The sequence below is a fragment of the Pundamilia nyererei genome, unplaced genomic scaffold (assembly GCF_000239375.1).
Source record: "Pundamilia nyererei isolate P.nyererei 1_Seehausen unplaced genomic scaffold, PunNye1.0 scaffold00179, whole genome shotgun sequence".
Classification (NCBI taxonomy): domain Eukaryota; kingdom Metazoa; phylum Chordata; class Actinopteri; order Cichliformes; family Cichlidae; genus Pundamilia; species Pundamilia nyererei.
The window spans coordinates 292,544-318,850 of record NW_005187580.1 but is presented as its reverse complement, the minus strand read 5'-3'; the positions used below and the strand labels follow the sequence as shown (position 1 = coordinate 318,850).

The following is a 26,307-nucleotide window of genomic DNA, read 5'->3' as shown; positions in this document are numbered from 1 at the left end:
TGACATTGTTTATGAAGAAACATTTTGGATTGTCATTCATCTACTTCAAACCCCTGCAATGCAAAACGGTTAAAACCCATGTGCTGCCTAATACAGGGAGTCCTCATTATAACCCAGAAGAAAAAACATTATTTCAAACATTACTCTTGATGATCGGCATGTTTGATTTGGTAAGACATTCCGAAAGCTCTCTCCCAATTTATCTAGGATTGAGAGTGGCACCAGCTAAACTTCTATCCATAACAGTTCTTTCAAATCTCACACTTCGTTTTTGTAATTCAACTGTAATCAACAATCTCACGCAAATCCTAAAGCTCCCTCTGGAGTTGGCCTGTCAAACTCTATTCTTCTTAGACATTTGAACCTATGATTTATTTCCAGATGATTAACCTTTTCTGCACATTTCTAACTTCTTATTTTTACTCTTGAACTCTACTAGACTGGCTTTGCATGACTTACAATTCAGAATAATTCATATTTACCTTATTTATCTTATAAAGTGCGTGAGTACAGCCCCTCAGTTCATCCTCTGCCTAATATCTATATGATCATCATCATCATCATATCGAGCCAAGAATAGAAAAAAAAAACTGTGAAACAGTGTTTGGAGGAGTATGAGGCCTCACAGGGATTACTTCTATATACAATGACCTCATAAGTTGAAAATTTTCCCAAGTTTATTATGATTATCTACTATACAGTACTGCAGGAAATAAATCAAAACAGAACAATAGTCAAGATGGTGCTGATTTATAAACTTCCATAGTCCTCTAAATGAAGTCTTCAGTAAGCAAAGAAGCAACAAGAAGGAGGCATTCGGGTGAATGTTGATTCTCGTGGCTATAGTGCAGTCTTTACATATGGGCAAGTCATTTACTGTTGCTGAACTGAAGTGTTTAATTACATTGTTGGAGAAATTGCTAATAAACCGCTTCGGTAGTAGAAGACAGTTGTAAGTAAAGGGACAAAAATGTCCAGGGATGCTTTTGCCATAAGACGAACACAGGTTACAATTTCATGTTTATTTCATGTTTAGATCAGAGCCAGGCTACGAGATAAAAGCAGTGTTGAATGGCAGTATCTTCTGTGGTGTTTCCATTAAAGTCCCACAGGTGTCATTCACTTATAGACGCTGCTGTGCTGCAGCTCTTTGTATAATACAACCCTATCTCAAGTGGAAATCAGAAAATGGGAAATCCAGATGAAGTATGTGGGGGGGGGGGGGGGGGTGGGTTTCTGTAACACCTCACATGACGCCACAAAATGGTTGGATTAGAGCTCTTGCTCGGCTTTCTCCTGTGGAATACTTTAAATCTGTTTGCAAAGTGCCCGTGTAACCAGCTCGTCTCCCAGGACCACTTTTCTGAGGGTTTCAGTAGACAGCAGAGACATGAATGGATGATGTGAAACATTACAAATGAGCAGCCCTGACACAGTGTGCCCATGATGACAGTGTTTTTCCAAATGCCTATAGAGTATGAAGCTGGGTTGTGTGTGGGTAGCTGAAAATGTAGTTGTACTGAGACGCCCTGTGGCTTCGCGTTGTGGTGAGGTGGGCAGCCTGAAACTTCACTAACAGACACAGCTCTCTCAAACATGACCCACAACCCCTTTCATAATAACATAAAAGGATTAAAAAATATTTATGCCATGACCACGCTATGATGACAGGGTACAAAAAAGGGGCAGGGAGCACGTGAAGGCAACATAAAAAGCACTTTTTTTTTTTTTTGGTTGGCTTTTGTGTTCACTCTGATCCGTACATGGTCATGGCCAAAGTATTCTTTAACAGATCTGTTATATTCGCCCGAAGCCCCTGCATGGCCCCACCCTTTTATTTTGCCATAAATTTTCCAAATATCTTCTGTGTAAACTCGTCACACATCTCTCTTAAAGGCTCATGGACTGCACCCAAGCAACGATCTCTTTAAAATGGGTTTGAAAACTAAACTACAAAAACTGCAGTACTTCTAATGTCCACTTGAGGTGGGCTACAAAAGTGAGTACTGTATAGACTCCTATGTTACAAATCAAACTTTAAAGCTGAACTAACCATCTTTGCAGCCTAGAACAAACTTTAAAAAAAAAACTTACTTGTTTAAATTCTTTTAAGGAATAAAGTTTGTATTATTAGGGACGTAGATTCTAACGCAGCCAGTGTTTTTGACACCTTTCTGAATACTTTTAATGCAGCTGTCGGACAAAAATATGGCTCATTTACAGACAATCCAAGAAATATGTTAAGTATGCTCCAGTTTTAGTTGGTAAAGTTACTGTCTATAGATCCATGTCTTTGTCTCCTGCCTTCCTCCGCTCACCCGGTCACGGCAGATGGCCGTCCCTCCCTGAGCCTGGTTCTGCCGGAGGCGTCTTCCGTTAAAAGGGAGTTTTTCCTTCCCTTTGTCGCCAAAGCTCTTGCTCATTGGGTGTCATATGATTATTTGGGTTTTGACTGTTTTCTCTGTATTATTATAGGGTCTTACCTTACTACATAAAACACCTTGAGGTGACTGTTGTTGTGATCTGGCGCTATATAAATAGAATTGAATGGAATTGAATTAAACTGAACTGCATGTAGCCATCCAAGCTAACCAGTGTCCCATTCAAACATGGTCACTTCTGGCTCAAACACAAAAAACAAAAACAATCAAAAAACAAGAAAGCAACAGGTAAAAAGCTCCAAAACAACACAATAGGTGACAGCACCACTGCTACATCTAACTTTTATGTACAGTCTGTGCCTGAATCAGACAATCAAACCTAAACAACTAAATACCATACCACACCTACCATAAATGCAGCCAAAGTTTGAGATAGAAAATGTTCAATAGTGACTGTGTGAACTGTGTTTACAGTAAAAGACTGAATACTGGCCAAGGGACAAATATCTCTTATTTCTTCAGGATCTGCAGGGTATCAGTGGGAGGAAGGAGACACCATATACCCAATATGACTCTGCTTTCAAAAGGGTTAATGTACAACAGATTTGCTTTTTTACCTGTCCCAGCAATGATCAGAGAAATAAAAAAGAATCAAAACTTTTTGGTCACAAAAGCCAGTTCAAGTCCCAAAACAGACCAAAACAACAACAACAAAAATCCAGGATATTTGTCAAGTAAAGGTGGGGTGCAGACTTCAGTGCTTCTATTCTCCATCCAGGACAAGATTGTGAGCTCAACACCAAAAACTCTTCCAAACCACACAGGGTTTCCCCCCCACACCACCGTCAGTAGACGTGCTGTCGACTTTAAAGGCTAGTTTCAAGCTACAAGCCTCAATAAATATTTGGTGATTTTTGTGGCTGGGAGGTTGAATGTGATATGCCACATAAATACCAAAGTGAGGTGAGATTTGAGCACCATACTTGCAGCCCAGCTTTCCAGCATCTGACCTATGTGTAGATGAAGAATAATATCCACAAGTAATCTGGTAAATGTTTAAAATTCACAAGACAAATAAAGAACCGCAAGGACACAGGAAGCAAGATTTGTTTCTATTAAACAGAGAGCTGCACTAAACATTCTCCATTTTTGTAGGACAGCTGGGTTCATGCTGCTGTTGACTGAGGCTTTGACCTAAACTATGGACTTTTTATAAACCACTTTAATATATGGCTGATAGCACAGGAATTAATCACAGAAACAGTCAGCGCAGTAAAATGCAGCTCATGTTAACAAAGACTACAATATTTCTCTTCTGGTATTTGTTCTAAAAAGTGTGGCACATCTCCGGCTCCATACTCATTTTTCCTGCATCTGTGGGTCACTTCAGCGAAGGTGAAATCAAAGTGATACCAAAGACGGTGTCACATGCTTGACCCAAATTCCTCAACAAAGTAAGAAACAACAGAACTGCCCCACCAAAACTGGTGTAAAAACAGGTGTGTGTTTCTAGGGTTTTAATTTACTGGGTTCTTCTACAGTAAATTAAAATAAATAAGATTGTTCAGAATCTATGCTCTTATACAGTGGTTTTACTGATCTATGTCAAATCTGCACATACAGTATCTATAGCAGCGTAGCATTGGGAACAGACTAAACAGGATATTCCAGACGTCCATCTCCCTAACAAAATGTTCTGGTTCCTCCAAGAATTTCCCAATCCAGATAACGTATATAATTTCTCCCTTTCCAAATTGGGAATGCTCAGAAAACCTCCAAAGAAACAGAAGAGCAATGGCTTTATTCTGAGCTCCATCCTGATGTCCAAACTGTTCACCCTATGTGTAAACCTGCATTCATGAGCTTACTTTCCTGACTACTGCTCAGATCTCAAGTACCGATGATGACTGAAACATAGATTGACAGGTGTATCAAAGGCTTAGCCTTCTGGAGCCATGAAACCACGGTCTCAGACTTTGAGGTACTGATTCTCATTCTCGCCACTTCACACAAATTGCTTTAGTGGGAGCTCAGAATCACATCAGTCTCATACTCCTGCTACAGAAGATGTGCATCTTTGACTTTCTAAATAGAAATCTCTTCTTTCGACCTATGGTTTCAGAATGCGTCTCTGCAGTAGGACTGATCTCTAGAGTCATAGTGAGGCCAAGAAATACAGCATAAACTAGAGACTGATGCTTCCTCTAACCCTCAAGTTGGGTCCTTTAGAAAAAAGCACCTCATATTATCCTAAAAGTTTCCATGTTCTCCTTTAACCATGAGACACAGGTGGTGTAAAGTTTCCGAGCAAACCCTCCAAGATGGCATTAAAACACAGCGAGCCACTCTCCAGCCACTAAAAACACCAGCTCTCATCCAGGAAGAATGCAGCTCTGTGCACCTAAAAATGTAATAAGCTTTGACAGCATTGAGATGTTTGACTAAGATGAGGAATGTGGATAAATTAGTAAAAATCCAGTTTTTCCTCGCTTCAGCCTCACTGTGTGGTCTGCAGAACATATTTAAAGAGTTAATAATCTGCATGCTGCCAGGGTTGATTTCTGCATGACATGTGACAGATTCGTCTGTGTCAGCACCTCATGCAGTGAAGGCTAAAGACAAAAAAAATGAATTCAGAGGGTGATAAGTGTACACTGGCATGTGTGGTGCTAACGGGCAAATGCTACTAAACCACTGAGCGTGCTCAGAGGCAGCGCTGATGCCAGGCGTTGGTGTAAACCTATCCATTTCAACGGCATGTGAAATGAGCCACAGACAGAGCAGGGAAATTTATAAATGTAGCTTGCAGTAGTAAACGCAAACCAGATAAAAACACATTTTAACTGCTCTGAGTTTACTGGAAAGTTCAACCAAACATTAATATCATTTAAACTCACTGCCAGCGGCGACAGGACTCGGCTTTTAGTGTTTCTGTAAACAGCAGCAGGTTATGACACAATACTGAGCTTCTAACAAGGCATCTTTTATGATTTCTATATTAAAGTGCACCTTCTCTGCTTTTCCTTTTTTTTCTGTATGGAACAGCTGTAGGAGTTTTTAAAATGAAGGTTTTTTTTTTACCTGCACAAAACTGAAATGGAAAAAAAAAAGCAAAAAATTAAGAAACGCAAAAGTAACAAAAGAAAAAAAACAAGAGAGATCAGTAATAACTAATAGTTAAATGCAGAGAGGTGTATAAACACATAGTGAGTGAAGAAGAAGAAGACGAAGACGAAGAAGACGAAGAAGAAGACTCAGTGCATCTAGCCAACATCAAGAAAGTTATCACTGGAATGTTTTCAGATGTCTGTTGCTATTTAACGTAATTCTTTTAGCTCAGTTCCTCAAAAGGCTCTGCATTCTCAGAGCGTTGTTCTTAATGGAAGCCTCATCTTGTGTCATAGAATGTCGTGTTACATGGAAGTATGACAGACTCCTAGTTCAGCTTGTTTCAGGCAGAGAATGAACTCATAAACCAAGTTTACAATACATAAGAATTATTTTGAATTATGACTCAATTAGAATCCAGAAATAAAAAATATTTACTTGGAAATAAGAAACAAAGTGCAAATGAGACAGTCTCTGTCTAATCTTCACTTTGGGTCACTTGTGGGCATTTAGAAGACACACATTGTGTAGTGAATATAGTCCCAGACTAACAACATAAGGCTTAGAACCACTAAGCTTTGGCCTAAGCCAATGCCAAGTTTACCCGTTATGGATATTACACAGAAGAGCACAAGAGTGACAGCCAAGTAAAAAGCACAGGTCGGAATCTTCAGTAACCGGAAATCCAAATGTGGAAATCTTCAGGCTGTTTCAAATGTATTAATATGGAACTTGTTAAAATAACTGACCAAAATAACTAAATTGGGAAATATTCAAAAGTAAAGACACAAGACAACAAATCCAAGAAAAATAAAACTGCATTATTGTCGCATATTGTCAGAAAGAAATAGGTGAAGTAAAGTATGAAACTAGTTAAATATTAAATATCAATCAAGCTGAGGACGTTATGTTGCCATAGTAACAACAGAAGCTTCCCAACATCAAATCAACGCCCTTTCAGCTTCTTCCTATACAGTGGTATAAAAAGTCTTTGTCCCCTTCCTTATTTCCTTTTTTTAATTTTTATATTTGTCACACTTAAATGTTTCAGATCATGAAACTAATTTTACTATTAGACAAAGATAACTTGAGTAAACACAAAATGCAGTTTCTAAATAAAGGTGTTTCTTATTAAGGGGGAAAAATCCAAACCTACATGTGAGGAGCAGGGGCAAGCACTGTTTTTACACCACTGTATCTCCGAACACACAGAAAAAGAAAAACCTTTTGAAACATATAGCGAAAGGCTGTTGCTATCGCAGCATGAACCTCCAAACTGCTCGCTCTTTGGTCTTAGCTTGCTTCATGCTATGTTAGCTCTTTTGCTGCTGATGTGTGGTAAAGCAAACACAGAAGAACACACCACAGAACTCAATGGAGCGTCTTATCAACTGTATCTCAGTTTCCATTAGGATGATCAAGTCCTTTTGCACTGCTTCCCAGCAATTTGCTCTCCGATGTGTGCTTTTCTCTTGTTTTGTATATATCCCTCTCTTCTGTTTGCTATTAATTCCTGATGATGTCTTTACTATTTATATCTTTCTTTTGAATAGAGGGCTCTATTCTATTCTATGACAGACGACTGCACACCTGAACATTACGCAGCTCTTGAGTGTAATGTGTTTTTCAAAAAGAATGAGAAAACTTACTGATTCTGTTTCTGGCTTCATTCAGTTCCTCTCCAAGTTTCCGGGCCTCTGCTGATCTGTTCAAAAGAATCAAAGAATTAAAAGCAAAGTTCACCCCCAAAATCACATTTACATATGCTTCCTCAGGCCTGTTGTGCTGTTTATACATCTGGATTGTGGAAATGTCTGGCATCTCTTAAGGATAGAAAATCCACTGAAAAACAATACAACAATAATGTGTCTTTACTAGAGATGGACCGATCCGATATTACGTATCGGTCCGATACTGACGTAAATTACTGGATCGGATATCGGAGAGAAATAAAAAATGTAACCCGATCCATTAGATATCAATAAAGCACCTCACAAAACTTGCGACACAGTGTAACTCGGCCCATAACCATAGCACGTCGGAGCAGTGTGCTCATGTGATAGAGCGGTTGTGTGTATTTGGAGCCTCCTACCAAACCGGCATTTCATCTCCGAGGAAGTGATCCCAGAGAGAAGTAAAGCAAGTGTGTAAGTTAATATCTGAATGTTTGTAAAGCATTCCCACGCTACTTCAGTCATGAAACTGATTAATGATCAGCTGATCGGCTTTTCTGTCCAAGTCCGTCTCTCTTCTTTGTTTTTGGCCCACTTTGCGCCAGAAAGAGGAAACCAGCGGCTGAACATCAGCAGAATGTTTAACCTTGATAAGCTATTGTTAGAATTTATTTAATATTACTTTCTGGACCAGGATCTTTTTCTACGCAGCTGACGGCTGGTAACTGTGCAGGGGCGGATCTAGCAAAGTTTAGCCAGGGGGGCCGATAGGGCAGGGAAAAGGGGGGCACAAAGACATACTTTTCTTTCTTATTCTCATTTAAAATGTCTAGTTTTTAATAAATAATTATCTGAATCTTACACCCAAAGTTTTAATCTGATGTAAAATGTATAGAAGTCCATTACTGTATATACAGGGAGTGCAGAATTATTAGGCAAATGAGTATTTTGTCCACATCATCCTCTTCATGCATGTTCTCTTACTCCAAGCTGTATAGGCTCGCAAGCCTACTACCAATTAAGCATATTAGGTGATGTGCATCTCTGTAATGAGAAGGGGTGTGGTCTAATGACAGCAACACCCTATATCAGGTGTGCATAATTATTAGGCAACGTCCTTTCCTTTGGCAAAATGGGTCAAAAGAAGGACTTGACAGGCTCAGAAAAGTCAAAAACAGTGAGATATCTTGCAGAGGGATGCAGCAGTCTCAAAATTGCAAAGCTTCTGAAGCGTGATCATCGAACAATCAAGCGTTTCATTCAAAATAGTCAACAGGGTCGCAAGAAGCGTGTGGAAAAAACAAGGCGCAAAATAACTGCCCATGAGCTGAGAAAAGTCAAGCATGCAGCTGCCAAGATGCCACTTGTTTGGCCATATTTCAGAGCTGCAACATCACTGAGTGCCCAAAAGCACAAGGTGTGCAATACTCAGAGACATGTCCAAGGTAAGAAAGGCTGAAAGACGACCACCACTGAACAAGACACACAAGCTGAAACGTCAAGACTGGGCCAAGAAATATCTCAAGACTGGTTTTTCTAAGGTTTTATGGACTGATGAAATGAGAGTGAGTCTTGATGGGCCAGATGGATGGGCCCGTGGCTGGATTGGTAAAGGGCAGAGAGCTCCAGTCTGACTCAGACGCCAGCAAGGTGGAGGTGGAGTACTGGTTTGGGCTGGTATCATCAAAGATGAGCTTGTGGGGCCTTTTCGGGTCGAGGATGGAGTCAAGCTCAACTCCCAGTCCTACTGCCAGTTTCTGGAAGACACCTTCTTCAAGCAGTGGTACAGGAAGAAGTCTGCATCCTTCAAGAAAAACATGATTTCCATGCAGGACAATGCTCCATCACACGCGTCCAAGTACTCCACAGCGTGGCTGGCAAGAAAGGGTATAAAAGAAGAAAAACTAATGACATGGCCTCCTTGTTCACCTGATCTGGACCCCATTGAGAACCTGTGGTCCATCATCAAATGTGAGATTTACAAGGAGGGAAAACAGTACACCTCTCTGAACAGTGTCTGGGAGGCTGTGGTTGCTGCTGCACGCAATGTTGATGGTGAACAGATCAAAACACTGACAGAATCCATGGATGGCAGGCTTTTGAGTGTCCTTGCAAAGAAAGGTGGCTATATTGGTAGCTGATTTGTTGTTGTTTTGTTTTTGAATGTCAGAAATGTATATTTGTGAATGTGGAGATGTTATATTGGTTTCACTGGTAAAAATGATTATTTGAATTGGTTTTTTTTTTTTTTTTGTTAAGTTGCCTAATAATTATGCACAGTAATAGTCACCTGCACACACAGATATCCCCCTAAAATAGCTAAAACTAAAAACTAACTAAAAACTACTTCCAAAAACATTCAGCTTTGATATTAATGAGTTTTTTGGTTTCATTGAGAACATGGTTGTTGTTCAATAATAACATTATTCCTCAAAAATACAACTTGCCTAATAATTCTGCACTCCCTGTATATGTAATTTGAATTTTACTCAAAACTATTGCTACGTGTTTATGAGGGCAAAGAATCATTTTCCTGAGTGAACGTGACTTTGTTAACCACATTCATGTGACCACTCAGACTGATTCCTGGTGTTAGAGAAAGAGGTGCCCGAGAAGAAAACGATATCCTTGAAATGCTGAACTTTGTGGTACTGCTTATACGTTGAAGTAGTCTGCCTTAATTTGGGCATTATCAGGATAATATTTTGTTCTACTAGTCATTAACCTCTGTTTCAGCAGACTCTTGTTGTCTTCAATGGTTAGGTGGTCTTCATGGTCTCTTATGAAGATCTCAAAGGCCTCTTGTTTTCCCATTGACAGCTTGGGGCCTGAAAGAGAGAGAATAAAAATCAGCACTGAGATGCACAGTGTGCTTTATTTTATGAATCAGAAACACTGTGTATATCAGCAGCTCCACGGTAAAAAACATCATCTAACTTGAGCACTCATGCCAGGTCCTGCTGTGCAAATAATAATGGATAATAATGGATTGTATTTATATAGCGCTTTTGAAGGCACCCAAAGCGCTTTACAATACCACTATTCATTCACTCTCACATTCACACAAATGTGAACATGTTCCCACATTCACCGGTACTCTACTCCAGTCTGGGAGCCAGATGTGCGCTACAGAGCTCTACTGATATGGCTGATTATCGCGGCATTTGATGATTAGCGAGAACATAAACACAAATATAAACAGCAGTTCTGAACATGTCAAGATTACATAGCGGATATACCCCACCCCTCGCTGCTCAACCTCAGCAGTGCATCGCACATCAGGAAACATGATGTTGAACTTCCTGCTCACTGCTCAAGTTTTTATTAAAGCTGTACACATCTGCTTTAAATACTGCACTTCCACCAAGGGGATAAAACACAACACAGCAGAGAGCGTTGATTTGGTCTCCTTCTGAAAATGCGATTGAATTAGAAAGGCTGGATTGTAAATTTTATTCTCAGGAAGGTTCCTAAAGGAGTGAAATGACCCAGAAGCATCTGTGTGGTAACTATTATGCACCATCTCTGTGTCCAAATGCACCTGGAGTCTAACTACAAAGCTATGGTTAGACTAATATAAACACATTAGCAAAGGAAAGATGTTTATTTGTAGGTTAAATAGTTCTGAATAAAAGTTCTTGTTGAGATTCCTGATGGGCAGAGGCAATTGTCATCATATGGCAGAAAGAAGACACCAAAATCGGACCAAACTCGACCTAAGAAAATCCTTGAGAAGAGCCCATCCACAAGATAACGTTAATATGTCACTGCATGGTTTGGATCACGTGCTTGAAAAAGTTCACATCCTGACCTTAAATACTGACACTGCAATCTTAGTCAGTCAACTGTGATTTTTTTCTGTTGCCTCCTTAAATGACACAATGAGATCAGTACAGATTATATTGGTATTAGGGAAAAATCTTACAATTAGTGCACTGTTATTTTTCATGCTATTACATGATAATAAATCTGTTGTAAAACCTTTACTTCTCTTAGTTTAACACAAAAAGCTAAACTTGTATGTAGACATTAAATGACTGGGAGCTATTTATTATTTATAAGTGCTGCATGTATCATGGTGACTGGAATTTACTCTATTTTTTTCTGTTTTATTAAGAAGGTGAAAAACAAGTTGTTGTTTTCCTCTCTGTTACCAACTGTTTTCCAACTGTTCCTTGGAAAATCCAAAATGCCACCATAATTTCCAATAAATCCCTGCACCCCCCGTTAAATCTGTGGACTTATCCGTTCTAACCAAAGACATTCGTACACAGGACACTAACTCATGTGAGATTAATCGTGGGACAGTTAGGAATGCTGTTTCTTTATTTTTGGAAAGTCCTGATTAAAACCAACTTAGACGTGCGCTACAAGAGCCAAACTCTACAAATCAGCATGAGGGGATCTTGAGGGGAAATGCACTCCGGTCGACTCTTGTAAAAAAGCAGCATTCCAGGAATATCTAAGGGTGATATAACATCATATTATGTTGTGCTCACAGAATTTGTGGGGTAATGAGATCACACGGTCCTCAGGCCAACTTTCCTCATTTTTCTTTTCCGTGCTCCAAGTGCAGACAAACCACAGAGGTTTGAATGTGTTGTGACTGTTGTTGCTGCTTCAACAAATTTTAGAGGTGAAATGCCAGCAAAGAGAAGAAGCTAGGAGCTTTCACAATTATTTTTGGGTGAATTTTATGTTCCTACTGCACTTTCTCACTCACCGAGGTGTCTCTATTTGGTCCAGATCACAGAAACGTGTGGACGGCCTGCTAGAATCATCAGCGTCTCATTACAAGCTAGCCGGATTTACGTTAAGATCTAACTCTCACTTAAGACTCGTCTCATTTCTGGTTAATTCAATTCTTTAACAGTCTGAGCCACAACAGGAACACCTTGTCTTTCTATCAGCACTCTATGAAAAGAACAGGAAGGAGACACTGTACATCTGTACCTTCATAAGACTCTAAACACTCCTATTAGTCCTGTTTTCATTGTACAGCAAACGCAGCAGAAATCCAGCTCTATGACGTAATGTGCGCAGAGTGCTTCTACAGAGACAGTGGTAATCAGAAAACCCTTCCTAATGTCCAGGTTCTATTATGTGTTGGCTGAGCTAGGAGGCCAAGAACAGAAGGAAAAAACAGAGTCTGACAGTATGGCTTTCAATCATCACAAATGGTTTCCATGGAAAGTTCATCATCATTATATTTACAGTGCATCTTCAGGGGACAGTGATTTTTATCCAGCGACTGCAGCAGCAGGACCCAAAGATTAGACCTAATTGAAATGTACATAAACAGTCAGCGACCCTCTGAGCATGCGGACATGATAAGTGCAGCGCATTTGTTTTAAATTAAGACAGAATAAAGAACAATGATCTAATGTGCATATAGTTTGAGTCTCCAAGTGGGTCATGGAAACCAGCCGCTGCAGATGAGAAACATATGATATCTGCTCTATTGTTAAAGAACTGCGTCAACTGTGTGTCCCTCTGGTATTCTGCTCATTCTGTGTATTTCATAAAAAATGTATTTAGAGCACACATAAGAAGACGCACAAGGACAGCTGTATTTTTCTTATCCTTTTTTCTCAATGCGTTACTTTTAAGTCTATGGGTCTAAAAATTCAATAGTTAGGTACTGATTTACTACTGTGGCATATTAAATAAAGGTAACAACAGGTTATTGGAAAGAGTGCTAAAGTGCTTTGCAAAGAATAAGAACACATATAATAAATAAATACAAAGGAAAAAAACAGATACTATAAATAAATAAAGCTATACAAAAAGTTAACTGTCAGCTAATAATAAAATTCAAAAATCCTAAAATATTCTAAAGATGGAAAATAAATAAATAAATAAATAAACAAACTGGGAAAAGGAGGTTTCTAAAAGATATATATTTAAAGGCACAGGCAAAAGTAGGAATAAATCCGACATTTTCTGATATGAAAATTGTAACTATTAGGAAGAAAACCTGTGAAATGAATAATAATAATAATGATGATAATAAAAAAATACACAGATGAAGGGAGGCAACATTCTGAAAAACAAAAGGATGAGATATGTAAGATTAGACTTCAATTTACATGAAAAAATTGGACATTTAGAAAAATGAAAGCCAAAATAAATAAAGATAAAAAGCTGAAATTCTAATCCACCAGCCTCTGTAAAACTGCTGTTTTACTGCATGAAACTGCAGAAACAACAGATGTTGCACAAAGCTCGTCTAATTCAGTGTGTAATTATGTTCTGAATCCACCCATTTTATGACAGTGTCTCTTTAAAGCTTGAAATTAGAGTTAGAGCTACAGTTATCAGGATTCCCTTAGTGAATTTGACTGCAAAGTGTAATCTTTTTTTGTATATTTTTTTCTAGATAATCTACAAAATATTGTGCATTTTTCCTCAAAAATCTAATCTCAGAGTTTGAGAGTTTTTCTCAGAAATGGTCTCTTTTTAAACAGAGAATAAAGAATGGACCTCATAAATCTTTGTAGAAATGCAGCATGAACACCAAAGTCTAAAAAAACCAAATAAATAAATATTGACCCCACCTGTGCTCCACATAAAAAGCATTACAACTGTAGGAAATGTCTTCTCTGATTCTCCTGTAAGTACTCAGTGTGGTCTTGTGCTTCCCAAAGTTACAGAGTCTCCCTGGACAGCATCAGGCTGAAAGAGTCAGGAATTTCTCATGAAGTGTGAGAAAATTGGTTGAACATTCCTGAGTGGACGTGTAACTACTGCAGGATCTGGAGATTTCTGGGGGTGTGCAACTTTCCCCACAACAGAGTGGACAGTACTAATACTGTTGGCAAAATTAAAAAATGTAGTCATTATATAGTCTGGTTTAAGAATGAAGTCATCTACAAACACCATCTCAGTCTGTGACTCCACAGCAATGCTAAATCAGTCTTGGTCAGCATGCCGTCCACCATTGTTATAATCCTCCAGCCTGGAAAAGGGCACACATTTTATTTTCTTGAGGCAAGAATGCTGCAGCCTCCATACAGTGGGGCAAAAAAGTATTTAGTCAGCCACCGATTGTGCAAGTTCCCCCACTTAAAATGATGACAGAGGTCAGTAATTTGCACCAGAGGTACACTTCAACTGTGAGAGACAGAATGTGAAAAAAAAATCCATGAATCCACATGGTAGGATTTGTAAAGAATTTATTCGTAAATTAGGGTGGAAAATAAGTATTTGGTCACCTCAAACAAGGAAAATCTCTGGCTCTCACAGACCTGTAACGTCTTCTGTAAGAAGCTTTTCTGTCCCCCACTCGTTACCTGTATGAATGGCACCTGTTTGAACTCATCATCTGTATAAAAGACACCTGTCCACAGCCTCAAACAGTCAGACTCCAAACTCCGCCATGGCCAAGACCAAAGAGCTTTCGAAGGACACCAGGAAAAGTATTGTAGACCTGCACCAGACTGGGAAGAGTGAATCTACAATAGGCAAGCAGCTTGGTGTGAAAAAATCAACTGTGGGAGCAATCATCAGAAAATGGAAGACATACAAGACCACTGATAATCTCCCACGATCTGGGGCTCCACGCAAGATCTCATCCCGTGGGGTCAAAATGATCATGAGATCGGTGAGCAAAGATCCCAGAACCACACGGGGGGACCTGGTGAATGACCTGCAGAGAGCTGGGACCAAAGTAACAAAGGTCACCATCAGTAACACACTACAACGGCAGGGAATCAAATCCCGCAGTGCCAGACGTGTTCTGCTGCTGAAGCCAGTGCATGTCCAGGCCCGTCTGAGGTTTGCCAGAGAGCACATAGATGATACAGCAGAGGATTGGGAGAATGTCATGTGGTCAGATGAAACCAAAGTAGAACTTTTTGGTATAAACTCAACTCGTCGTGTTTGGAGGACGAAGAATACTGAGTTGCATCCCAAGAACACCATACCTACTGTGAAGCATGGGGGTGGAAACATCATGCTATGGGGCTGTTTTTCAAGGGGACAGGACGACTGATCCGTGTTAAGGACAGAATGAATGGGGCCATGTATCGTGAGATTTTGAGCCAAAACCTCCTTCCATCAGTGAGAACTTTGAAGATGAAACGAGGCTGGGTCTTCCAACATGACAATGATCCAAAACACACCGCCCGGGCAACAAAGGAGTGGCTCCGTAAGAAGCATTTGAAAGTCCTGGAGTGGCCTAGCCAGTCTCCAGACCTCAACCCCATAGAAAATCTGTGGCGGGAGTTGAAAGTCCGTGTTGCTCGGCGACAGCCCCAAAACATCACTGCTCTCGAGAAGATCTGCATGGAGGAATGGGCCAAAATACCAGCTACTGTGTGTGCAAACCTGGTAAAGACCTATAGTAAACGTTTGACCTCTGTTATTGCCAACAAAGGTTATGTTACAAAGTATTGAGTTGTATTTTTGTTATTGACCAAATACTTATTTTCCACCCTGATTTACGAATAAATTCTTTACCAATCCTACCATGTGGATTCATGGATTTTTTTTCACATTCTGTCTCTCACAGTTGAAGTGTACCTCTGGTGCAAATTACTGACCTCTGTCATCATTTTAAGTGCCCCGCTGTATTTCTGATGTAAACCAGAAGTGCCTCTTTCTTCTACAAAGAGTACAAAATGGTACAAAGTTGCTTAGGTCGTCACCGATGATGAGTCAGACGTATGTAGAACCATACTTCTGAGTCTTTATGTAGCACCAAATCACAACAACAGTTGCCTCAAGGCACTTTATATAGTAACGTAAAGACCCGACAATAATACAAAGAAAGCAGAGAAAACCCCAACAATCACATGCCCCCCTATGAGCATGCGCTTTGGTGACAGTGGGAAGGAAAAACCTTCCTTTAAACAGGAAGAAACCTCCTGCAAAACCAAGCTCAGGCAGGGATGGCCATGGGCTGCGACCGATTGGGGATGAGTGGATGAAGACAAGACAAAGACATGCTGTGGCAAAGAGCCAGAGATTATTAAAAACTGCAACAACATAACTGCAAAAGGAACAAAAGAAAAAACAAGAGAGATTAATAATAACTAATAATTAACTGAAGAGTGGTGTATAAACACATAGTGACTGAAAAAGGTGACTGTAGAAAAAATACTCCATGCATTTACAAGGGGTCAACCACAGTGGTTAAATTTTCATATTTAACTTGCCACAGATTTTTACACCAGATGCCCTTACTGGCACAAGAATCCCTCCAACGTTGCTCTGTGGAGAAAAGAAGATACTTCGAGAAGGAAAGCCATTTCTGCAGCACTCCACCAATCGGGCTTGGATGGTAGAGTGGCCAGATGGAAGCCACCCCCCACTAAAACTTTGTCAAACTGTGACAACCGACATGTAGTTTGCCAAAAGGCACCCTAAAGACTCTCAGACCATAAGAAACCACATTGTCTGACCTTATGAAACAAAGACTGAACTCTTGGGGCTGAATACAAAGCGTCATATCTGGAGGAAACCAGGCACCACTCATCACCTGGCCAATACTATCCCTACACTGAACATGGTGGTGGCACCATCAAGCTGTGGGGATGTTTTGTTTTTGTTTTTTTTCGAGGGAAAGATGAATACAGCAATGTACAGACATCCCTAGCACACAGTCAAGATAACAAAGGAGTGACTTTGTCTGTGAATGTTCTTGAGTGGCTCAGCCAGAGACCAGACTGAACAGCTCTGGAGAGATCAGAAAATATCTGAGCACCGATGGAGCCTGAGAGTTCCCAAAAACAGGTGTGCCAAGCTTGTAGCATCATACTCAAAAAGACTTGAGGTTGTAATTGTTGCCAAAACTGCTTGAACAAAGTGTTGAGCAAAGGCTGTGAATACTTATGCACAATAAGTATGCGAACCTCAAGAAAACACTTTGTCACTGTGGGTATTGTTTGCAGAATTCTGATGTGAAAATTTGAATAGAACTGATTTTGGAGGCTTTAACATGACAGCTGTGGATCAGCTGTAGTTGCAATGATCTATGTTCATTAAATTTATTTTCACAGCTGTTAATATACCTGGATGGACTGCCCAAGTAAAACTAAGAGGAACCAGAATCCATGGAAGTTCATGTCTCACAAGAGAGAAAGAAAGAAATAAAATGGCCTTTTGAGGCTGAATGAAAACAAATCTTCTGCTGTGACAGCCCATATAATAATGTTAACTGCATATCAGATAATCTAATACATATGGAACATCATTTATCAGTGATTTTAAAAACCCCTGTTCATGGTCTTTGTTCCTTCTATAGTCCTTTATGGACAGACTTGAAGTGTGTATTTTGTTTTCAAACAGGCTCTTCTGGTCTTATTACTGCACTGGGCACCATGACACAAAAATGTCAGAGAGGATGAGAGAGCTGTGGTTAGCAGAGACAAGAGCGCAGGCTTGGTTTGATGAGTTTCTGGCTCATACCGAGCCTGATGGCTATGACCAAGCTTGTTACAAAGGCTCAAGTTCATCATCACTCGAGGCTCCACTTAACCAAAATTAAGCAGGAAAAGCCAAATAAATGCCGCCTTTGGCTGGAGAGCTCATCCAAAAGCTTAACTTGCTTAACCTCAGCATTCCCCTTACATTTAAACCAAGTTTATGTCTAAAGAAGTTCAGCTGCAGCTGAAGTTTCTACTTCTAAAGCTGCCACCTTTGGGTCATTGTTATCATGTATCTTTAAACTTTTAGTTCATAAAGGCTGTCAACCACGCTTAGGCTGCCAGTTAAGTAAAACAGTATGGTTCTTTATTATGTACACATTTGCCAAAACGAAAGAGTAAATATCCTCTGGCATATTTACTTATGTATTTATGCATACATTTTTGGATTTGAATTGAGAACTACAAACAAATTACGTATTTGGCATTCATAGACAGGATCTCAGGGCACACTCAGAGTAAGGAGGGTGTTGGTTTTAAGAATCTAATGCAGTCCTTTTGCCTTTCTGAATATGACTGTTAGAACGCACAGTTAAAGCTGACAATGAGGTGACAGAACATAGTTAGCACCATCAATGGGAGACCATGATTCTCATCCAAAAACAGGAATGGACAGCTGCCTCTGCACTAGAGGAGAGTTGTTGCTAAAGAACTTGAGTATCGTGAGATAATTACTGATACATACACGTTCATCTTATCAGGATATCTCCTAGTCGTCTAACTTTGAATGGTCAGTTGGGAGGAGACCCAGACTAAAGAGATTATACAAGATGTGATCAAAAAATTCTTGGATAGATCTATTTTAAAAAAAATCTAGATTTCAAGATCATCTCTTTGTTCAATTTTGGACAGTATGGCTGCTCACTCTGCAAATGTTCACTCATACTTGTGCCTGTGCAGTGTGTGCTGGATCTCTTCTGGATCTACACAGAAGTATAGAAAGTTGTAGGGAGGCAAATTTGGCAAGTGGTTCAGGGGTGCCTGTGAAGATTGTGTTAGTGTAGTTAAAAAAAGCCTTTCTCAATGTGTTTTGTACAAGCATTTGATGGCAAGCACCACTCTTCGATGTCGGTTGACAACCTCACCCTGAAAGACAGTTTTATAGTGCACAACACGCATGCTTCTTTTCTCGCTGCTCAGCTGAGTCACTGGTTTCAGAATTGGAAACTGCTTGTTTGTAGCAAGAGCTCCTATCACCGTCATCCGTGGGTGTTGTTTGTTAATGTGCGTACCATGCTTGACTTTCAGAACCGTGGGCGCAGAATACAAATATTCAAATCGGGACTTCCTGGATGAGATCTGGGCAAGCAAGAGACAGCGATCTTGAAAAGGAGATTAAACATATTTTAATCAGGTAATCATGAAGCTCATCTGGCTTGGCAGCTTCTCGTGATACTGAGGATGAACTGGATGTAGAAAACTGCGAGCAGGACTTCTGGAATAACCTTTTTTGGCCTGCTTCACAATGGCACAGACATTCTGTCTCTAAATTAAGTGGATGCTTTCTCAAAAGTTGTCAGTCTGGGTTTAGTGTCCTGGTCACATCTGCATAGCGTCTCTTGTATTTACATTGCAGAAGTCTTGGCTCACGGCCTCGGCTTCACGTTCCAGTCAGTATTACAGGTTTTAAACCCATTAGCTTTTCATCAGCAACAAATTACAGGTTTAAAATACCATACTGTCCTTTTAATACATATAATCCTACTCATGGCATTGTGTAGAAATAAAGAAAAGGGTTCTGGTATGTCAGACCCTTACCATGCAGTAAAATCCACAAATCAGGAATTTGTTATGGCCCAGAGACACACAAAAGGCACAGTGAAAATCTAAAAGACCACAAAAAACAGCCTACATTCCAACCGAGAGAGATCACCTGTCTGTAGGCTTAGCACCTAATTTTTCAAAGCTTAAAAAGAGCGAGTGTGACGCTTAATGGAGTCAACATCTGTGAAAATTTGATTTAATTCATACAGTGCTTTATTAGTCCATGTGGGACAGGACCTGTTCTGATTATTTTGGTAAGCGTGAACAGCATTAGTACTATGTCAGCTCTATTTCTGAGGAATATTACCCAGGCAGTTTTCATTTCTTACTTTTAGTCTTGAGCACTGATAGCTCACATATATCAAATACCACACCAAATGCAAAAATGACATTGGTTTCACTCTCAACATGTGGACAAGTGGACACTTGTCTTTAGAAACACTGAAATGCTTTGGAAATGCATAATACTTTAACACACACACACATGATTAAACTCTTTTCATGTATTAAATGCTTTTTAAAGATATTGTAACATAATGTAAAACAATGAAACTGTTTCTAACAGGCCTCTAACAGCCTGGACTAAAAACATTCCATTCTACAAACAGTTACATTACTAGTTAGTTGATGGATGTTTTTCCTTTTAATTTGGGTTTTTTTTAATAGTAGAAATACTATTAAAAAAAGACATTTTCTATTGAAAGTAGAAAAATCTAGAGAACATTAGACAAGAAAGGAATTACATCAGAGAATGTTTGCCTATGTTATTTTTTCCTTGAAAGTACAGACAGCTTTTATTGAGATAAGTCCCTCTTAAATACCACTAGTTGTACTACCTGTTCTTTTTTTTTTTTTTTTTTGATAATTTGGCTCAATGAACTCCTTTTGAGTTGGTTGAACCAAGTTATATGGCCTCATTTTAAGGCCAGAAATTGCTATGTTTAGGAAAAAACATCTGAAAGAAGCTGGACCTGATTCACACTTTGACTCTATATCACAACATATCAGCAGTCTTTCAAACACGATTTTGCATATGTAACAAGTAACATGCCAAATCTTTCAATATTGCCTTTTAAGACAAGGGGAACACCTTGAGGTTGACGTACCTCTTTTCATGTACTGTATAGCTCGTCCTCTGTGGTCTGCTGAGATGGTCTCCATACTTCCTTCTTGTGACAGCTCCACCGTGGACACACTCGATGTACTCTGACTCTGGCTGTTGGTGATGTTTGCAAGCTGAGCAGCAGCATCCTGGGCTCTTTTTTTCTCCTTCTTCAACATCTTAACTAGGATGCCTGTCGCAAGGAATTAAAGAATGCACTTGTCTTTGTTTTGGAGGTAAGATACTGCAAGAAAATCTCCCTCAATTCAATTGGACAGATCACAAATCAAAGAACTTATGTCAAGCATATATGAGGACAGTTAGGTAGCTGCTCTAGAGTTAATTTTTGACAAAATTGTTATAAAAGTATTCCCAAATGTTTCAATATTTGATAAAGGCTGTGCTATTTGATAAAGGCTGTGCTTCTGTAGAGATTTCCTAAATGACATCCGACCTTAGAGAAACGGGAAGGTGCAATGTCTGGCATGAGTCAGTGGAGAGGAGCCAAAAGCCTGCAGAGATGACACTGCCAAGAATTTCTTGGGAGTCTTTTCCCACTGATGTGGTTGTCTGCTTAAGAGTATAACTGAGAATAACTGAGTGACTGTACTGACTCTTCTTAGATCTTGTCCCAGGGCTGGTTCGAGCTGACTACTCTTAGGTCCAAAAGTATTTGGACAAGGCCTCTGGCCTATAATTTAGGAATTATAGCAGTTTTTATAATGCGTCCCTTTTAATGGGCTCAAAACTAACTGGACACATTCATTTTTGGCAATGCAAAGGTTAACAAAAAGAAAAACTTATGTTAAACTAGGAATTAACTCTGAGGGGGAAACAGCACAACACAGAGCTAAGAAACACACTACCATGCGAGGTGAGGACATGACAAGGGACAAGGGAAGGCTGAGACAATAAATACACAGCAAGTAATTAGGAAGACTGAAAACACCAGGGAAGACAGCTGCAGCATATCAGGGGAAGTAAAATTCAATATGAAGTACACAAGATATAAGACTATCAGATTAAAACAGTAATTAGATGCACGCACACACACACACACACACATACAGACTGAGACCCACACTAAGACGTGAATCTGACAAAAGATAAAAACAGAGATAAGATGGGAACACAATGAGAATACACAAGGGGAAACGGGAATGGAAAGACCTGAGAAGAGGAAGGCCAGTTTAGAGTTTAGCAGAAAACAAAGAAAAGAGTCTGCACAGTTTTACAAAAAAGGACAAATGAAACCAAGATTTACTTGTATAATGGGAAGAAAACAAGTATGGAGAAAGACAGAAAGAGTTCGCGATCCTAGGCATACCACATTATCAATCAAACATGGTGGAAGCAACATTACAGTATGGGCATGTGTGACTGCCAGTGGAAATGAGCCACTGTTTATTGATGATGTGACTGCTGATTCAAGCAGCAACACGGACTCTTAAGTGCACAGGCCTATAGCCTTTGTTCAGATTCAACCAAATGCTGCCAAAACTGATTAGACAACGCTTTACAGTGCAAATAAATAATGACCCAAAGCATACTGCAAAAGCAACCAAAGAGTTTTCAATGCAAATAAATTACATATTATACACTGGCCAAGTCAGTCATCTGATTTCAACCATAAAGAGCATTTTTTTAAAAAAGTTATTTACTTTAATACTCAAAGACTCACAAGAAGGAAACAATCAAAGGTTGCTACAGTGAAGGCCTGGCAGAACATTTCAAAGGGGAAAACAGCATTAGTTGATGTGCATGGGTTCTGGACTTCCTGCAGTCACTGACTACAAAAGAAAAGTGTAGAAAGTTATCCTTATAGTTAAAATTGTTTTAAAGGGATTTTATTTTATATTAGTAATATTTTCATTTCAACGTGTAACCATATTTTGATTTATTTATTCTGTGAATGGCCCTTCCCCTAATTTATTAGTCAGCATGAAATAAGAGTTGCCTACCCCTAATTTGGAGTCACACAACTAACAATGAGATCTGCAGACATCTCACTATAGTCAGACTATAACCGCGGGGGGATTTTTAAAGACAAAAACGGCATAACTTAACTTTTATTCCCTTCAGCCATGACAAAAGGGGATGTCAGTGGAAACAATAATATGAAGAAGTAGTCTCTAATTACAATTTCCATTGAAATAAAACATACAGTGTTCTCAAAACTGCCAAAATCTAAACCTAACACACTTCCAAATGACCTACTGTAGCCAACATTTACAGAAAAAGAGCCTGTTTCTGTGGGTCCTGTGTCATTGATTCAAACAAGTCATTACTTCAAACCGCTGTTCATCAGGTTTTTCCATTATTGGCATCTGATATCTTCATTTATGCACAAAACTACCACAGAAGTCTAGTGGAGATAAAAACTTCTATAGGAGTAAGAACGTGAGATCTGTGGGCTGTTTCGCATGCCATGTGGTGAAAATGCTGCGGTTAGATTCAGCTCATGATGTTCTTCTCCTCTTCGGCTTTTTAGTCATTCTCTAATATAATTTCCAACAAGCCAGACATTACAGGAAATACACAAAATGCCTTTAAAATTGCCACACATGGCAGATGTTTGATTTCATTCTCAATGGTGCCACAAACTACTCCAGTTTCAATGTACCACACAATGTATGCATTAAAAATTATAAGGAACAATTTGTTTCCCTACTCTTTACGTTTACTGTTTACAATGACAGTATTCAAGGAAAGGAAATTAGTGCAAGCAAGTGGAACTCGTATCTTTTGGCCAGCTTTGCCCCCAAACGGGTCAAATATTTCTGTTTCTTGCCAAAATGAAGTGTTAGTTTCTTTAAAGCTCGGTCATGACCATTCTGTAAAATATTTGGAGCCATGATATTTTCCTGACCAAGCAACCGAGTCCTCTCTGGGCTCAAAACCAACCAAGCTTTAATGGCCCTAGCCCAAAGATATTTTTCACATTTTCACCTAAGTAAAAGGAGACCCAAACAGCTCCAATTACAACATCTTGGATGAATTGAACAGCGTAAAACTAATCCAAGTACAATAAATGATCAAAAGCTGATGTTCTCCACCGAATGTGTAATAAGTGACACCCTATGGTACTGCTTTAACAAAGACAGGGCATCAGCACAGGTCTGTCAATTTTAAGTTGTTATCACAGATACAAAGTGAGAGACTATAGTTACTATCAGGAATGAAATTAATGCACAATACTAACATGAGAGGGGTTTTTTTTTTTGCTGTTTCCACGTAGTAATACATGATGCTTTGAGGGCTTAGTATTTACACCAGTGAAGCCATGTTGCTTCTGGGTAGATAAGTCATGAGATCTCAACACGATACACCACCCAGGTCTAACTAATCTATGTTCAGTGGTGGCTGAGTATAGCTTTACACAAGTTTTGAGCACCTTTGATATATATCATCACCCACCACAGTATTTGAGTCACAAATGAGACTGTCAGTGATATTGTCGCTCATACAGCTCACAATTCATCACAGTTCACAGGTTATTTTTTACACTGCAGCCATGAAGTGCACAAAATTACAGGTGGGTCTAAGTATTTTTGAGCTGGATGCTGCAATTTGGGAGGTCAAGGACACAAAATTTCTTATTACCAAAGAAAAGGTGAGAGTTAATTGGCTAAAGCCACCCAATTGTCACTTTGATTATTGTAGAACATGTATTGGATAGGTCATGTGGCTTAAATCCAGACTTTCTGATGTCAGTTTAGATGACCGACCACCGAGAAGCTGCTGTAGAGATGGAAAAACTGGCACAATGCATGACAGAGAAGTGTGTCAGCATGCATTGATATAAACTACAATATATACACTTTGAGTTTAACTAGCATAAACTTTGCTTAAAAAAAAGTGTATAAATAAATAAATTAATAACACTTTCCTGTTAGGAAAACTCGGGATATTCAAGCCCCACAGAAATCAGGTCAATATTTTCTCTATAGGATCATTAGCATGAAGTTTGATTTCTATTGTTTTATATCTCATAAATTCAGATTTCTCTGAAATTTGCCGATCCTTTTTAGTCATGGTTTTTAAGGTGCAATGTGACCACATGAGCTGTCCTCAGAAAACCTTGTCATTTTGACATCGGCTTGTTTTATTTGTCACCCTAACCACTGTGCTTTCTTCGTTTGTTTAAAATCTGCTATGTTTGTTGCTTCTCTGTCATCATGTTACTGGTGGATATCTATTCACTCTTGCAGAGTCAACTAAGCAAAACCAGGTGCCCTAACTCTTGCAGATAGGATGCCCCCCCTTTGTTTTACTGGGAACTTTCCCATAATAAACCCTGTGAGGACTCCTCAGTGTCGCTGTAGAGCCAAGGGCGTAGGACATTCATACAGACATGGGCAGCACAGTAATTAGCTAGCGGATACAGGTTTGAAATCTAGATAGTTATTAGTGATCTGTTTGGAAATAATGTCACTCTTACAGACTATAATGTTACAAAGTGCAGACAGACCACCCTGACTGAAGGATTGACAGTTTAGGCTACTGCAACCTTATATACAAACTTCACAATGAAAGAAGGCAACATGGTCAGGAGAGCATGTACATTAGTGACTGTAATATGCGCCTTTAGACACGTACAGGGGCACTTTTGGCAATTACACGTGCATCATGTGAAAACCAGTATGTGACAATTTGAGGGGGAAAAAAATCAAAGAAGAAAGGAATTTACATTCCAAAAAACAGGTCCAAGAAATACTACGGTAAAATATCTGTGTGATAATATTCGATTTGTTTAGGAGACCTGCGAATTTTCTGGCTAAATAATCAAGCAGACGTCTCAATTTTCCAGCTAATGTGCAGTGATCTAACGGCAAGCCACAGCAAAAGGGGCTGAGGGTGGAATAATCCCATAAAGCCATTAGAAATATCGTATTCACACACCAATACCATTATTATGATTAATAGTAATTATGATTAACAGCAGTCATTAGAATCTGTGTTTTTGTGGTGTGCTAGTGATGAATGTTAACCTACTTATATTTCACAGAAGTGCAGTAACCCAACCGTGCAATAACACAGACACATTTCCTATAAAGACCTTTTTCCTAATGAAGGCTTTACTATCAGCAGTAAGTGTGATTAAATGCTGAGGTGGGATGCAGAAAGACTAATTTAAATTGAAATCCACTCTGCTCAATTTATTTTCCACCCATTATCACCCAATTTAAAAAAGCCATTTCCTTAAACACTGTAACTCTTGTTTCAGCTAAGCGTGAACAGTGGAAGCTGTATATTAGTGGAATGAGATGCTGTACATCTGGATCTGAATCTCTGTGGTTTGAAATTGCACCAAATGTGCACGCAGTCCTATCAGGTCAATACAGCTCACCAGTCAAGGTGATTTTTGCCTCATTTCCCTACTGATGCATTAAATAAATATCATTACATGTAGCATCTTGACATATAACTGTCACTTCCAAAACAGATGAGTCTGGGCATGTGTGGGTGTGCTAACATGAGTTATCTCCTGAATGAGTTAGTAAAACTGTAAGGTAAAGAAGTAAGAAGCCAGCAAATGTTATGACTTAATATTGTTTTAGATGTTCAGCATCTTCTACCAGTTAGAAGGTTGACAGTTTGCTCCCTGGCTCCTCAAGTTTGCATGCCAAAGTATCCTTGGGCAAAATACTGAACCCACAGTTAATGCCAATGCATCCATCGGAGTGAGTGTGTGTCTGACTGTTAGACAAAGTATAGCAAAAAAGAGCCTGTGTTTGATTGGATGAATGAGGCTTATGGTGTTCGAGTATAAAAGTGCTATATAGGTACCAGTGCATTTACTGTATTTAATGAAGCCATGCAAACTTTTACCTTTCTAAGTTACAGGTCTT

The 26,307-nt window shown here is 39.3% G+C and overlaps 1 protein-coding gene across 1 annotated transcript in view; it reads right to left on the bottom strand.

Moving 5' to 3' along the window:
- kif6 (kinesin family member 6) overlaps positions 1–26,307 on the bottom strand; it is a 75,387-nt gene that overhangs the window by 6,054 nt on the left and 43,026 nt on the right. Inside the window, exons 13-15 of the mRNA XM_005746485.1 lie at positions 20,460–20,648; positions 9,888–9,990; positions 7,139–7,194 (exon numbers count right to left, since the gene is read on the bottom strand). Of these exons, the coding sequence (XP_005746542.1) occupies positions 7,139–7,194; positions 9,888–9,990; positions 20,460–20,648 (348 nt within the window). The remainder of the gene's footprint in view (positions 1–7,138; positions 7,195–9,887; positions 9,991–20,459; positions 20,649–26,307) is intronic.